This window comes from Phyllopteryx taeniolatus, chromosome 2, assembly GCF_024500385.1.
Source record: "Phyllopteryx taeniolatus isolate TA_2022b chromosome 2, UOR_Ptae_1.2, whole genome shotgun sequence".
Lineage (NCBI taxonomy): Eukaryota > Metazoa > Chordata > Actinopteri > Syngnathiformes > Syngnathidae > Phyllopteryx > Phyllopteryx taeniolatus.
Window position 1 is genome coordinate 9,615,520 of NC_084503.1, and position 14,922 is coordinate 9,630,441.

At 43.7% G+C, this 14,922-nt stretch overlaps 1 protein-coding gene across 3 annotated transcripts in view; it reads right to left on the reverse strand.

Annotated features, from left to right (window-relative positions):
- fam189a1 (family with sequence similarity 189 member A1) overlaps window positions 1–13,903 on the reverse strand; it is a 127,354-nt gene extending 113,451 nt beyond the window's left edge. For 2 of the 3 annotated variants that reach the window (XM_061759162.1, XM_061759158.1), the window contains exon 1: window positions 12,488–13,903. In XM_061759162.1, coding sequence (XP_061615146.1) covers window positions 12,488–12,727 — 240 coding nt within the window. In that variant the 5' untranslated portion in view covers window positions 12,728–13,903. The remainder of the gene's footprint in view (window positions 1–12,487) is intronic. The other variant, XM_061759159.1, reaches the window with a different exon arrangement.
- Window positions 13,904–14,922: the final 1,019 nt, after the last annotated feature.

Genomic DNA, 14,922 nt, shown 5'->3' on the forward strand with positions numbered 1-14,922 from the left:
AGGTGTAGAACCATCTCAAGGATGATCAGAAGAAATGGACAGCACCACAGTTAAATATGAATGTCACAGCAAAGGGTCTGAATACTTATGGCTATGTGATATTTCAGTTTTTCTTTTTTAATAAATCAGCGAAAATTTCAACAATTGAGTTTTTTTCTGTCAACATGGGGTGCTGTGTGTACATTAATGAGAAAAACAAAAACAAATAATTTTAGAAAACAGCTGCAATATAACAGTGAAAAATTTAAGGGGGTCTGAATACTTTCCGTACCCACTGTAGGTCCTTGAAATGAAGGCAGACGTGAAAACTCAACTGAATGAAGCCAGATTTGAAAATGTAACTGTATTGTAGTTAGCCCATCTGCCTCATAGTTCTGAGGTTTTGTTTAAATTCCGGCTACGGCCTTCCCCAAGTTTCCCTGTGTGGAGTTTTCTACACCCACATTCCCCACATATCTCTCTAAATTGTTGATAGGGTTGCACGTGAGTGTCAATGGTTGTTTATCTACTGTATACAGTATGTGACCTGCGATTGGCTGGCGCCCAATCACAGTGTACCCCACCTCTCACCTAAAGTCAGCTGGTATAGGCTCCGTTTCACCCGTGACCCTAAAAATGACAAGCTCTATAGAAAATGGATGGTTGAATAAGTATAATGTCCTACTTCCTGTATGTGAATTTCGCACCTGTGACTGTCTTGATAAGAGTAGAATGGTGGAGAAAAGCACTAGCACGTCAGGATGTGAGACGCATCTTCAAACAACAAAAGATTAACAAAGCGGCAGGCCCAGACTATGTGTCCCCATCCTGCCTCAAAGTCTGAGCGGACCAGCTCGCTCCAGTCTTCACACAGATTTTCAATAGATCTCTGGAACTGTGCGAAGTACCATCCTGTTTCAAACGCTCCACCATCATTCCAGTCCCCAAGAAACTTACAATCTCTGGTCTAAATGACTACAGGCCTGTCGCCTTGACATCTGTGGTCATGAAGTCCTTTGAACGTCTCGTGCTGGACCACCTCAAGAGCGTCACAGGTCCCCTGCTGGACCCCCTGCAGTTTGCCTACCGAGCGAACAGGTCTGAGGATGATGCAATCAACATGGGACTGCACTTCATCCTAGAACACCTCGACAGTGCAGGGACCTACGCAAGGATCCTGTTCGTGGACTTCAGCTCTGCGTTCAACACAATCATCCCCGAACTCCTTTCCTCTAAGCTTCTCCAGCTCAGCGTCTCACCTGCCATCTGCCAGTGGATTTACAGCTTCCTGACGGGCAGGACACAGCAGGTGAGGCTGGGGGAGACCACCTCTTCCACATGCAGCATCAGCACTGGGGCGCCCCAAGGTTGTGTCCTCTCTCCGCTGCTCTTTTCTCTCTACACGAACGACTGCACCTCAACCCACCCGGCTGTCAAACTCCTGAAGTTTGCAGATGACACCACTGTCATCTGCCTCATCAAGGACGGTGACGAGTCTGCATATCGACAGGAAGTGGAGCGGCTGGAGCTGTGGTTCGGCCGACACAACCTGGAGCTGAACACACTCAAGACTGTAGAGATGATCCTGGACTTCAGGAGGCATCCTTCGCCACAGTTGCCCCTCACGCTGTCGAGCTGCCTTGCGTCAACCGTCGAGACCCATCCTGGGAATTACAGTCTCTAAGGACCTGAAGTGGGCGATCAACTCCGTCCTCAAAAAGGCCCAGCAGAGGATGTACTTCCTGCGGCTTTTGAGAAAGTACGGGAGCTGCTGAGGCAGTTCTACACAGTGGTCATCGAATCAGTCCTGTGTTATTCCATCACAGTCTGGTTTGGTGCTGCTTAAAAAAGGACAAACTCCAACTGCAACGGACAATCAAAACTGCTGAAAGGATTGTTGGTACCCCCCTACCCACCCTTGAGGACTTGCACGCTGCCAGAACTTAGACAAGAGCGTGCTAAATCCTCTCTGACCCTCCACACCCCGGTCACCGGCTCTTCTGGCTCCTTCCCTCAGGTAGGCGCTACCGATCAATGCAAACTAGAACTAGCAGACATTTCAACAGCTTCTTCCCTCTTGCAATCAATTTCTTAAACGGCTAACCTACAATTCCATTGCAACATGCTCCCAATTTTGTTGTCTGAGTTTGTCACATTTCTGTCGGGCTAATGATATATTACTTGTGCACTCACTGTAGTAGTCTCGCCACGCTGCACTATTTGCATACCTGTTGTTGACCAATACTGGCCACTCATGCCAGAGTAGCATCTGCCCCATTTGCACACTGACTGAGGAGTATCTGCAACATTTGCACAATCAACATTGTCCCAGATTATTGCACTATTCGTCACTTTAAACTGTATACACTCCTTGAAGTTTCGGCGCCCTTTACACAATGGTCATTGCACCGGACTATTGAGAGATTAGTAATTCGAACTGCTCTAAGTGCTATAGGACTCTGCATCTTTTTGCACAATTGTAAAAAAAATAAAATAATAAATACAAAATATGTAAATAAAAATAAAATGTTGTACCGGCATTACCAGATAACTAGCAACCCTTTTTTGCTCAGTGACTGTTTTTCTCAATGTCTTTATGTCTCAAAAGTGTTCTCTGTCAATTGACTGTCTGTTGTCGTACTAGAGCGGCTCCAACTACCGGAGACAAATTGCTTGTGTGTTTTTTGGACATACTTAGCAAATAAAGATGATTCTGATTCTGAAGTCATCCATATTTGAACAGTTGCATAGCAATCAGTTGCATACATTTACTCGCAAAGATGTTTGCTCCATATATAAGCATACATAAAAGTGCCACCAAACAACACTGTTGCTAATCATGGAACAAGCAGTTTTTGGAACCTCAGCTTTGTTCCACCAGGACGAAGTTAAAGCTTTTGCAATAACAGAAGGAAGTCAAACACCTCAACAAAAGTGTCTGCGAATGCTTATTTCAGAGCTGGGCAAATGATGGCCTGTTGCGGCATGCCACTGTAAAGCTGTTTTGATAAATCCTTGCTCAGGTTTGAAGGAGAAGCAAGTGCTTGTTTCTGTCTCTTTCGGGAGCAGATTAGATGTTAACATCCTCAGTGTGTGTATACAGCAATAAAAAGACATTGGCAAACAAACTAAAAAAAAAAAAAAAAAGTCTCATGAATTTGACTGTTTTCCTTCTGTCTCACAGACTCATGAAACTGTGGTCTCTGTACACTGGCACTGGCTTGGTTGTGCACGCAGGAGGCTTAGCTTGACCCCGGTGGCCAACAATCTGCGTTCAGACCTGCAGGGCCACCGGGCTGAGGCTGTTTGTAAAGAAGTGCAGCATCAAGCATTCTGGCCGACACATCCTGAACTGCAGCTGGGTCAGACATGGGCACACAACAAACAAAAGCATGCTTAGGAAAGAAAGAGGAGGGTTTATTGGAGGAGAGTTGTGATGGATGAGTGTACAATTATTTGCTGCACAAATTTGTAACACAAAACAGTGTCCCCCCCCAAACACACAGAGTACCTTGGGGTTTTATGAGGATGTATTGGAGGGTGTCTATATGGAAGTGTTCATTCATGTACAGATGAGTGGGTGCTAATGTATTTTTTGGTGCCTTAAAGTGACCTCTGATTGCAATGATATGCTTGGTATATATGATCTCTTTCGGAGGCAGGGTACACCCTGAACTCGTTGCCAGCCAATCGCAGGGCACATACAAACAAACAACCATTCGCACTCACAGTCACACCTATGGGCAATTTAGAGTCTCCAATTAATGCATGTTTTTGGGATGTGTGAGGAAACCGGATGGCCCGGAGAAAACCCACGCAGGCACGGGGAGAACATGCAAACTCCACACAGGAGATGTTTGGGAACTCAAGCAAGGTTTTTTTTTTTTCTCCCCCCTGAAAAGTTGTCATTTTGGGGGTGCGAGGCTTCAGCCCAACAACGACAATATGCTCTATAACACTTGACAGGGTTTGGCTCCACCCCGCCCCCCCCAAATATTTAGGGATTGATGAAATTTCAGGCAAAATCAAAGGTAACTAAATATAATTTTCTATGTCCAAAAATACATTAATCTGTTATACAGTTCTTTTTTTTTTTTTTTTTTTTATATATAAATTATCTTATTATGGTAAATTTAATTCATACGCTTCTGTATACTTTTGTTGTGCACAACAAAACCACCACACATTCAGATATGCAAGGAAAAATGTCAGAGTGAAGAGGCGTGCAAACAGTCCGGCACCCTATAAAGATTTATTTTTTTTTTTTAAATGCGTAAATGTCACATCTTAAAAAGAAATGTTGCCCTGGCTATAGCTCTATGTCTGGTCTATTGCTGATGGTTTCCATGATGGTAATTAAAAGGTTGGTTAATTAAGGCAAAACACCATTATAAGGTTGGTTGTGAAATGCAAGTCAAGTATTTCACAGATGGCTGCTCCATCAGCATGGCATCCTAAAATGCCAGCTTGTTGCTTCATTAGAGAAATATGGTATGGAGCGAGGAGGGAACAAAACAATCCGAAAGAAAGGAGAGAGCAATATGAAAAGGGAAATGTCGTCTTTTTTTGGACATGACACATTTACAGAACCCCAGATCACCCTGAACATCCCAAAACAAAAAGCCATCAGCGTACAATTTGGACTGCCACGATCGGGCACAATGTCTGGTTGAGACTCTAAGAAGCTCCACAAAAGCACATGAATGGGAAGTAATTAAGGAAAGCTGATAATGTAATGTTTTAAGTGCGTGCGTGTGTGTGTGTTAACATGGAAAAAAACATTACAATGGAGTACGGCAGGATGCACTGGAGGGTCCTCTGAGTAATAAGTGGTAGCAGGCAGCATCCCTACTTATTATGGAAAGATGCTGCAGAAAAGTGAATTACTGCTGCTGAGAGACGCCGCAAGCACTCATTCTCTATTACATCATCACACGCTGCTTTTTTTTGGGGGTAAGAAATGCGCAACAAGGTCAAGAAAAGAATGAAAGCTGATGCAAAGCCTGGTGACTGATGGGGTTGTAAGTAATTCAGCTGATCAATATTCTGATGTGAGTGAGATGCATTGTAGCTGAGGGGCCTCGTTCTCTGCTGACAGATGGGGATTAATGGCTGCATTACCACAACACAATATAGAGTGGGGGAAATGCTTCTCTCTTGACAGTGTCAGTCACAACTGATCATTATTATAAATGCAATTATCCATACAAGATCTACTGGAACTCAATAGATCGCGGGCCTGGACCTACTGCATACTTTGGCCATGAGAGATTAAATGCTCCTTTTGCAATCTGATAAATGTCCCATGGACAGGAATCACACAATTTAAATGAAATGAACCTTTCATGATGTGTGCGAACAATAGGCTGCAGGGTACTTTAGGGTGTTTCAATCACTCTGCCTTGGCCAAATGTCATAGAAGGGTTTACTAGATGTGCCATCAGAGCAATTGGTACCCAGAAGTACGTATGACGTCATCGTGAAAAGAAGTATACGTGTCTCTCAGTTTAGTATTGAGCTAATCCATAACCCAACAAACAGTGTGTTAGTATTCATTGCGTTTTGACAGCACAAGCATTCATATTAACTTTGTATTATATTACATACAATCATTTCAATGTGATTACGAATAAAAATGTTCACTTAAAGTGTGAAAACGAATGAGACTCGATTATGAGAGGCGAGTAATGATTTTCTTCTCTAGAGGCATCAATTTGAAGTGACACCAAGCACACGGGATTAATAAAAAACTGTTCCTCAGCTTGTCCAACCATCAGACATCTGCATTCATGAGCTACATTTTCAACCAACAGAGCACCTTTCATTAACATACCTCAACAATGGCTCTGCACCATAGTGTGGCGTGAGTGCATGCGTGTTACATATTGTACATGCTGGAGAGATGGAAGGTAATAAAGCAGATCATTAATGATGACTCATACTCTGAAGCAAGATGGCCGCACCCAGACGAGAGATAATACTAAGTTTATTTGACGGAGTGAACCTTCCACAACAAGACAACTCTTTAAGGAAGCACAGTGTTTAGGCTGTCTCTCCTTAAGGAGTTTGGTATTATTTATTTATTTATTTTTATTTTTTAATAAATATGACAATTCTATGCTCAAACACCCTAATCGCTTTAAATGTATGTGCTAAATGCTCATTTTATGGAACATATAACATTTCATTCATAGGTGTGTTGAACCTATTTTGGACAGTGCTGAAGCACCCCTAACAATGAATTTCCAGCGCCTCTAAAATTTTAAAGATTAAAAAAAAAAAATGTAACTATGTCCTTTTTAAACAATCGAGAAAAGTGAACTATACATTACTTGGTTGAAATGTAATATTTTATCAACAAAAATACAGCACCCTGGCTGGCGACCAGTTCAGGCTGTACCCTGCCTCTCGCCCGAAGAGAACCGGGATAGGCGCCAGCACGCCCACGACCCTTGTGAGGATAAGCGGTACGGAAAATGAATGAATGAATACAGCACCCCTACATTGCCTCAAAAATGGTTTGCTCCACAGAATCCCTCACACTTCTCCCAGACTGGGCTTTGAGCGCTCCACCTGCACAGAGCAATACGCTGCCTTGCAGTGATATGATGATGATGATGATATGACGATATGATCCAACAATCGCCCCTGACTTCACTGCATTGTGTCTGCCATGTGAGTTTGAACTGGCAGCCTAGCTTACATTGCTGGACAAACATCTCTTTTTGAAGGAAATATTCTAAATTCTTGTTGTTGATGTGGCAGCCTACCGAACAGTGTCTTTTCAGTCTAGCTCCTTTTCCCTCCCAGCCCGAGGCTTGCCATCAACCCACAGCCGTCACTTCCTGTCAATGTCATTGTGGGGATAAAGGGTGATGCACAGGTCATCGGGGTCATCTTACAGACGCATTTCTGTGCCGTGTCTGGCCAGCAGGTTTACCTGAGAGCTCTTGGCTGTGAATTCACTCTGCCCCGCTGGCTTTGGCCCAAGAACGACACGGCGAGCCAAAGGACTTGTGCATCTGTCAGCAGTTTGACATGCAGAACAAATTACCATCCGCAGCTCCATAAATTAACCGAGAAGTGATCCAAACCTCTGCACCGCCTCGGTCTAGATTTCTCTAACAGAAGTAAAGCCCACCAACATAATGTATTGCTGGCTTTCTCTCACTATCTGGATGATACACTGTAGTGGTACCGTGACACACCTATTAATGAATTAATCATCCAATTAGGTGTTGAGCAATTTGGTTGTTAAGCTCAGTTTTCAGAAGACTAGCGACACAATTTAGAGAACAAATAAACACCAAAAAGTTACAGTGCAAGACGGGTTTATACCAGGTACTCCGGCTTCCTCCCATGTTTCAAAATCACGCATGCTAGATTCCTTGAAGACTAAATTGTCCCAAGGTGTGAATGTCTGAGTTGTTTGTCTAGGCTACATGTGGTTAGGGATAGGAAAAATGAAATGTGGTTAGGTTCATGGCTGATGAGGCACTGACATTGTAGTCAGATTTACACATTTATGAGTCAAACAGTGTCATTCTTCAATCCTAGTGAGTACAAGCAGTATAGAAAATGGATGGCTGGATGAGGGGCTAGCATCCTATCTAACTGATATGCATTTAAAATATATACAGATTTTGTTTATTTATTTTTAGTACAAGCAAACCAACATTGTCCTCATGAGAAAAACACAGGCACACTTTACAAATATGTGAAGAATCTTAAAGCAGACTGACAAACGTGTATCCCAACATGCAGCTGTCCGGACATAAACTTGTCTCAGGTCGTCAAGTTTGTCCAATAAACTCAAGGCACCCAATTCTGAATGCGTGTTGTCCTTTGCACCCTGACCCCTGTGGCTACTTACTATTCCCTTGTAACTGTACCCTGCCGCACACACGCAGCTTTGAGCACGTCCTCGAACACAAACACAGATGGCCCTGATGGCACCGAGGAGACCCCTACTCGCTCCGCCTCCTCATGCACTCTGCCCCAGTACCTCTATAATTAATGAAGTGCCCCTGCACAGGGTCTCTGGCTGCAAATCAAGGAAATGTGTGCTCATAAATACAAAAACCACCAAGAAAATGTAACATGGTAAAAACTGATTCTAAAAAGAGACGACTGTAAACAGAGAATAATGAGCTGTATAGCATACACATTGTGTTTGTGTATATATACACACACACACACACACACACGTGTGCCTCTGCTAGATCATGTTTTTAAGCTCTCAATTTTTATGGGTTTTTACGGTATACTTAAATATTCTAATGCCTTCACATGTGGTAAAGGAGAGCCACAGTTGCCAGTGAACCTCAGAGCCATTTATTGAACCCGGCAAGAACAGTAAAACACAACACAGGAGCACACTCAAGCAGGAGCTGCTGTCGGCCACAGCTCACACCCAGACACCACCAACACCCTACCTCTGCAGGGACATGCATATACCATTTTATATACCACCTACCATTTTATGCTTGCAACATTTTTGTGGTGTTCAAAAGCATTAAAAAAAAAATTTAAAGTCCCGTATTTTGCTACTAGTTTTTCTAGTATTTGGGATGTAATGTTGTGTCTATGGTGTTTGTTCGTGCTGGACCACCTCAAGAGCGTCACGAGACCCCCGCTGGATCTCCTGCAGTTTGCCTATCGGGCCAACAGGTCTGTGAATGATGCAGTCAACATGGGACTGCACTTCATCCTAGAACACTTCAACGGCACAGGGACCTACGCGAGGATCCTGTTCGTGGACTTCAGCTCTGTATTCAACACCATCATCCCCGAACTCCTCTCCTCCAAGTTTCTCCAGCTCAGCGTCTCGCCTTCCATCTGTCAGTGGATTTACAGCTTCCTGATGGGCAGGACACAGCCGGTGATGCTGGGAGACATCACATCCATATTCCCCATCAGCACCGGGGCCCTCTCCCCTCTGCTCTGATCTCTCTACCCGAACGACTGTCAAACTCCTGAAGTTTGCAGACGACACCACAGTGACTGGCCTCATCAAAGACGCTGACAAGTCTGTGTATTGACTGGAAGTAGAGCGGCTTTGGTGCGCCCAACACCACGCTCAAGACCGTAGAGATGAACATGGACTTCAGAAAACATTCTTTGCCACAGCTGCCCCTCATGTTGTCCATCTGCCCTGTGTCAACAGTCGAGACCTTCAAGTTCCTGGGAATTACTGTCCCTCAGGACCTGAAATGGGAAACTCCATCCTCAAAAAGGCTCAGCAGAGGAGGTACTTCCTGCAGCTTCTGAGGAAGCACGGCCTGCCACAGGAGCTCTTGAGGTAGTTCTACACAGCACTCATTGAATCGGTTCTGTGTTCATCCATCACAGTCTGGTTTGGTGCTGCCACAAACAAGGACAAGATCAGACTGCAACGGACAGTCAAGGCTGCCGAAAAAGTTAGCCTACTCTTACTACTCTTTAGGATTTGCAGGCTGCAAGGACTAAAACAAGGGAACGCAAAATTCTCTTGGACCCTCCCACATACTGGTCACCAGCTCACGCAGCTTTCAGCTCCTTCCCTCAGGTTGGTGCTATCGAACAACGCAAACTAAAACCAGCAGGCATTCCAACAGCTTCTTCCCTCTCGCCATCAACCTTGTAACATGCTGCCAATTTTGCACATCTCTGTTGGGACACTTCTACATTATTCGTACACTAACTGTTGTTGATGACTACCATCCACTTATGTGTTTGAGAACTCTCTGCACCATTTGCACAATCGTCACTGTACCAGATCTTTGCACTATTAGTTGCTCTAAATTGCTTGAGTACTCTACATCTTTTGCACAATGCCATTATATCTGCATCACCCCACTAGTGGTACATTTCATTCCTCAATGACTCTCCATACACATGTTTTTGTAATGTCCTAAATTTGGTCATAGTGGCAGTTTGTTGTCATACTAGAGTGACTCCAACTATCGGAGAGAAATTCTTTGTGCGTCCTGTAACATACTGTACTTGGCCAATATGGCTGATCCTGATTCTGAATTCTTTTTTAATTCCCATTATTTCCTATGGGGAAAAAAATCTTGGGGTGACCAGCATCAGATCGTTCAACCTTTGAGGTTCCACTGCTCTGTACAGAACATAAGAAATGTGTTGTCATCACCTCACTGACAGGAGGCCTAGAAAATAATATTTTTTAATTAGTGATTTTTTTTTTCTCTTCTCAACAATGCCCCTGCCCATAACAACAGCAAAACAAACTCAAGCAGACACATTTTGTCTGCTTTAATGTGAGTACCCATTACATGTACAGTGGGTATTAGAAGTCTACACACATGTTGTCATCACCTGAGGATCCTCCACTAACTAAGTGTTGCAAGATGATGATGCAGTCTGATGTCATTCCAGTTCTGTCTCCAATCATATTTGCGTGGCATTGGAGGTTTGCTATGATGTCATCCTCTCTGTTGCTCATATGACACATGAACTATTATTATGGTCCTCATTTCTCCACTATCATCAGTAGACTTTTTTTTTTTGTTCTTTAGGGAGCTGCTAAGTTTTTAATGCTGATTTGTAAATGCTGACAATTCCAAGGGCCCATCACTGACAGGAGGCCTAGAAAATAATATTTTTTAATTAGTGATTTTTTTTTTCTCTTCTCAACAATGTCCCGGCACTGCCCCTGCCCATAACAACAGCAAAACAAACTCCCGGGATAGCCACTACGTCCTCTGTCACGCTGGTATGCAACTACAATAGATGGTAGTGCTAGACAAAAGTATTTGGACACATTTTGTCTGCTTTAATGTGAGTACCCATTACATGTACAGTGGGTATAAAAAGTCTACACAGGCATGTTTAAATGCCAGGTCTTTGTGACACAAAAAAAGATCACATCATTCAACGTGAATAATTTCAAAACTTCTTTTCACCATTAATGTGACCTATAACCTGTACAACTCAATTAGGAAAAATAATTTGATTTGGGGTGAATCAGAGGCAATTTAAATGGTGGCCATTGTGTTCTGAATCCCATTTAACAGGAGTTTGAATGTGATTAGTTAATTATGAAAACAGCCACATCCCCAGTTATCAGAGGGGGTGCATATTTGTTCAACCAAATCATCTCAATTGTTTATTTTTGCATGCCCTTTGTAAGATTTTTTTGAAAAAAAGTTCAATGGAATTGTACACATCACATTTATGGTGGAAGAAGTTGTGAAATTCTTTCTTTTTTTTATATTACAAAAATGTTGCAGTTGAACAGGGGTATGCAAACTTTATTTCCACTGTATATTATTTTGCACTTGACACATTTGTCTTTGCTTAACAGCCAGTGTTGAGTCAGATCCTTCCTTCTTTTGGAATAAGTGTCACTGGGACTTGGGTATATAGAAAATGCAAGTTTCATCTGGAACGTTTTCCTCAGCCCATTTCCAAAATATTGAACTTTTTGGCAAAAGGGTTGAAGGCAAGTTCATGGACAGCAAAGCAATGATGATGTCATTCAATCACACTTACTAATCGTCCAACAAGATTCCTCTGATGTCATCCGTATATTTTTCATAATTTCTGAGGAGAGATTTGTATGTATTGCTATAACAGCCTGAGATGTATTTAATGGCTGTATAGTCCTAAAGTCATTCCTTATTTCACAGCATTTGCAAATTATGGGGATGAATACATAATGTTTTTTACAGTAACAAGAAGTGCAGTAAAGCCACTAATTTGTGTTCTGGAACATGAGATGAAATGAAAACATCCTTAAATCACACAAATCATGTCTGTAACCATCTTTCCATTCCGCTTCTACAGCACTTGACCTCACTAGGGTCATGGGTGAGCTGGAGCCTATCCCATCTGACTTTGGGTGAGAGGGCACATGGACAAACAACCGTTCACACTCTCAATGCTTACGGACAATTTAGAGTCTTCAATTAACCTACCATGCATGTTTTTGGAATGTGGGAGGAAACCGGAGTACCCGGAGGAAACCCACGCAGGCACAAGGAGAACATGCAAACTGCACACAGGTGAGGCCGGATTTTAACCCACGCAGGCACAGGGATAACACAGAAAGGTCGGAACCCAGAACCTCAGAGCTGTGAGACAGATCTGCTAACCACTCCCACACTGCAGCACTTTAGTGATTCCCAATCCCAACGCTGGTGTTTCGAAGAGATCATCAGGTGTGCCCTGAGAAAATGTCCAATTTGGCTTAATTGGTCGCTTTGGTGATTTATTTAGCCTAGTACGAAGATGTTCATCTATCTACGCCAGCGACGTGTAGTGACAGGTAGAGCAATTAAATGCTCTTCTGATGGCAAATCCACTTTTTGGGACACGGTGGTGTACCTTCATATGTCTTCTGTAACAGTGTGTGCCTTGGCGCCGTTGGCTCAATAAGGGTGGGAGAACACAGCTGTACACTTCAATTTCGCCAGTGCGTCGTGCTTTTCCATTGCCCCGCAAATACAGTACAACAGTTCGAGTGTGTCAAAACAAAGAAAGGGGGAAAGAAAAATGTACTCACGGAGAAACCAGCCCAGAAAGGGCAAGAGTGGCGCACCCTGGGAGACGTGGTGAGCGCCAGAGCTGCGAAGCTGACGGCCAGGATGAGGCTCCCCAGGACCATCTGAGAGACTCCGAGAGCCAGCATGATCCGGGTCCGAGTCCGGTATTCCCTCAGCCGAAAGAGGCTCCGGGACAGCGACGCCGGGCTGAGGGAGCCCTGGCCGCTGATGCCCGCCCGGGGCAACGCGTTCACCGGCATTGTCCTTAAATAAAGGTGCAATGTAAAGGTCGGACGAGCAAGAAGGTGACGTGCTGAAGGTGCGCCACGGGAGAAGAAATGCCAGAATAGAAAGAGCGTAAGCGTGGAGGTCAAAGCCCGATGTGGTTGTTCTTCATCAATTAAGATGCTCTCCAATTAGCGTCTCTGCGCCACGAGTGGGAGGGAAGAAGAAGAAGAAGAAGCAGAAGAAGAAGAAGAAGAAGCAGAAGAAGAAGAAGCAGCAGAAGAAGAAGAAGAAGAAGAAGAAGGGAAAAGAGAGAAAGCAGTACCAAATGCTTAGCGGTACACTCGAAAAATAAACGAAGGGTATTAGAGTCCACGCGCACCAAATTCGTTCTTAGGGCCGACGAACAACCCATTCCTCTGAAGAAAAGTCATCCAAAGGCGGACCGGAGAAGCACCCTTGCACCATTATCATGCTGCTGCTGCCATGCCGAAGCCCGGCTGGCCGCAACTCACTGCCACATGCAAGACACGGCGTCAAAGGTGCAGCGTGTCGGGGGATATCCGCAATTGTGGACCAGCGGCGGGCTTCTCGTGCGCAGTTGTTGGAAATGTGCCACAGTGCGTCTGTGCGCATGCAGCAGCGGCGGCCAGGCTGACACTACTATGGTGATGATGGAGGAGGGGGCGTTCTGTGGGTGTGTGGCTGCGCTTGATTTGTGAAGAAGTGCAGCATGGGAGGTTTTATTCCCAGCGGGTGAAGTTGGTGCACACTTGTGAAACAAAGACAAGGATCTGGTCGGCTGAATCCTATCCAAGATTGATTTGCTTCTTCTATTATTTTGAATATCCATCCATTTTTAACCCTTCAAACTCCAGTTTGTTTGCACAACAACCTGAAAAATGTTTTATTTTCTCAGTAGGCTACTGCACAGCCTTTTATTTTTTTTTACCGTGTAATGCTAATGATGCAGTCTATCTACGGCCAGCAGAGGGAGCTTCCACTTCTTTAAAGCTGCCATATTTTACCAATGGGATGTAATATTGGCTCGACGGTACCTCAGTAAACATGTGAATTATGAATTAAAATCGTCCACGCATTCCTGAGTTCCAGACGTTTTCCTGCCGAGAGCCCTGAAACCAAGTCATTTGAATTTCTTGAGCTTATCTGCATCACTAGCAAAGATCTCCGGCTACCTCTCCGCTCCCAAGCCAATAACGACAACATAACAAACACTGCGCTCAGAAGTGGTGAGGGTTGGCTCTTCTACACAGAGGTAACCAATCAGAAGAAAGGGGGCGGTGTTGGCCAAATATGGACAGGGGAAACAAAATAGGGTCAAACAGAAGTAGCTGTCAGAGGGGCCTTTTCTGGACACTCATGACAAAACCATTTTTTTTTTTTTAAATGAAATGGACACTTTTACACTAAGTCAATGTTAGAGAGTCACTCTATGTCCAAGTCTAAATAGCCAACATATGGGAGCTCCATGGTCAGCAGTGTATCTGCACTTCTTGAAATCCAAATTGTGTCATACATTTTGCTCCATATTGCAGCCATTAAATGCTGCTTTCAGAAACTCAGAAGAAAGAAAAAATCCCTTGTGCCTAAATTTTTAAATGAGGCAATTTGGTAGAAAATAAACATTTGCAAATGTCCGTCTCAAGAATGAAACTCATTTTACCCAAATTGTATGATCCAATCCAATAAGGAATTAAAAAGACCATTTTCATGTTTCTCAGTTGGTCAAAGGATGAGGCAAAAGGCGCAATCTGATGTAAACAGTATATCAGCAATATATTTAAAGAGCTGAAGTTGGAAATGACAAAACGGTTTTAAAAAAAAAAAGGAAAGCAAGGGGGACAAGTGTTGTGTATGGCAAGGGCTGCTTCATTAGCATCCATGCAATATAGGCCTACTTGTGCACATTTAAGTCAAAATTACACCAAAGGAGTCAGATTTAATTAATTTTTTTGTAACATTTGATGACCCCGTATATTGACCTTCGGTAGGCTGAGTCTTGAAGTCATCTGGTGGCATTGACGTTAAACTCAGTAAAATCTGCAGGTTAAAATGCAACGTGATGGTCACTGATGGACATGGGCAGTATTGAGGGTGTAGGGGGAATGTTGACTATTGGCTGACCGTGGCCCTAAAAACAGTACTTTGAATTTGGGGTCAAAGTGAGCTTTTTTGCCGTCAAGGGGGGGCAAATTCCTGGCCAGAGACA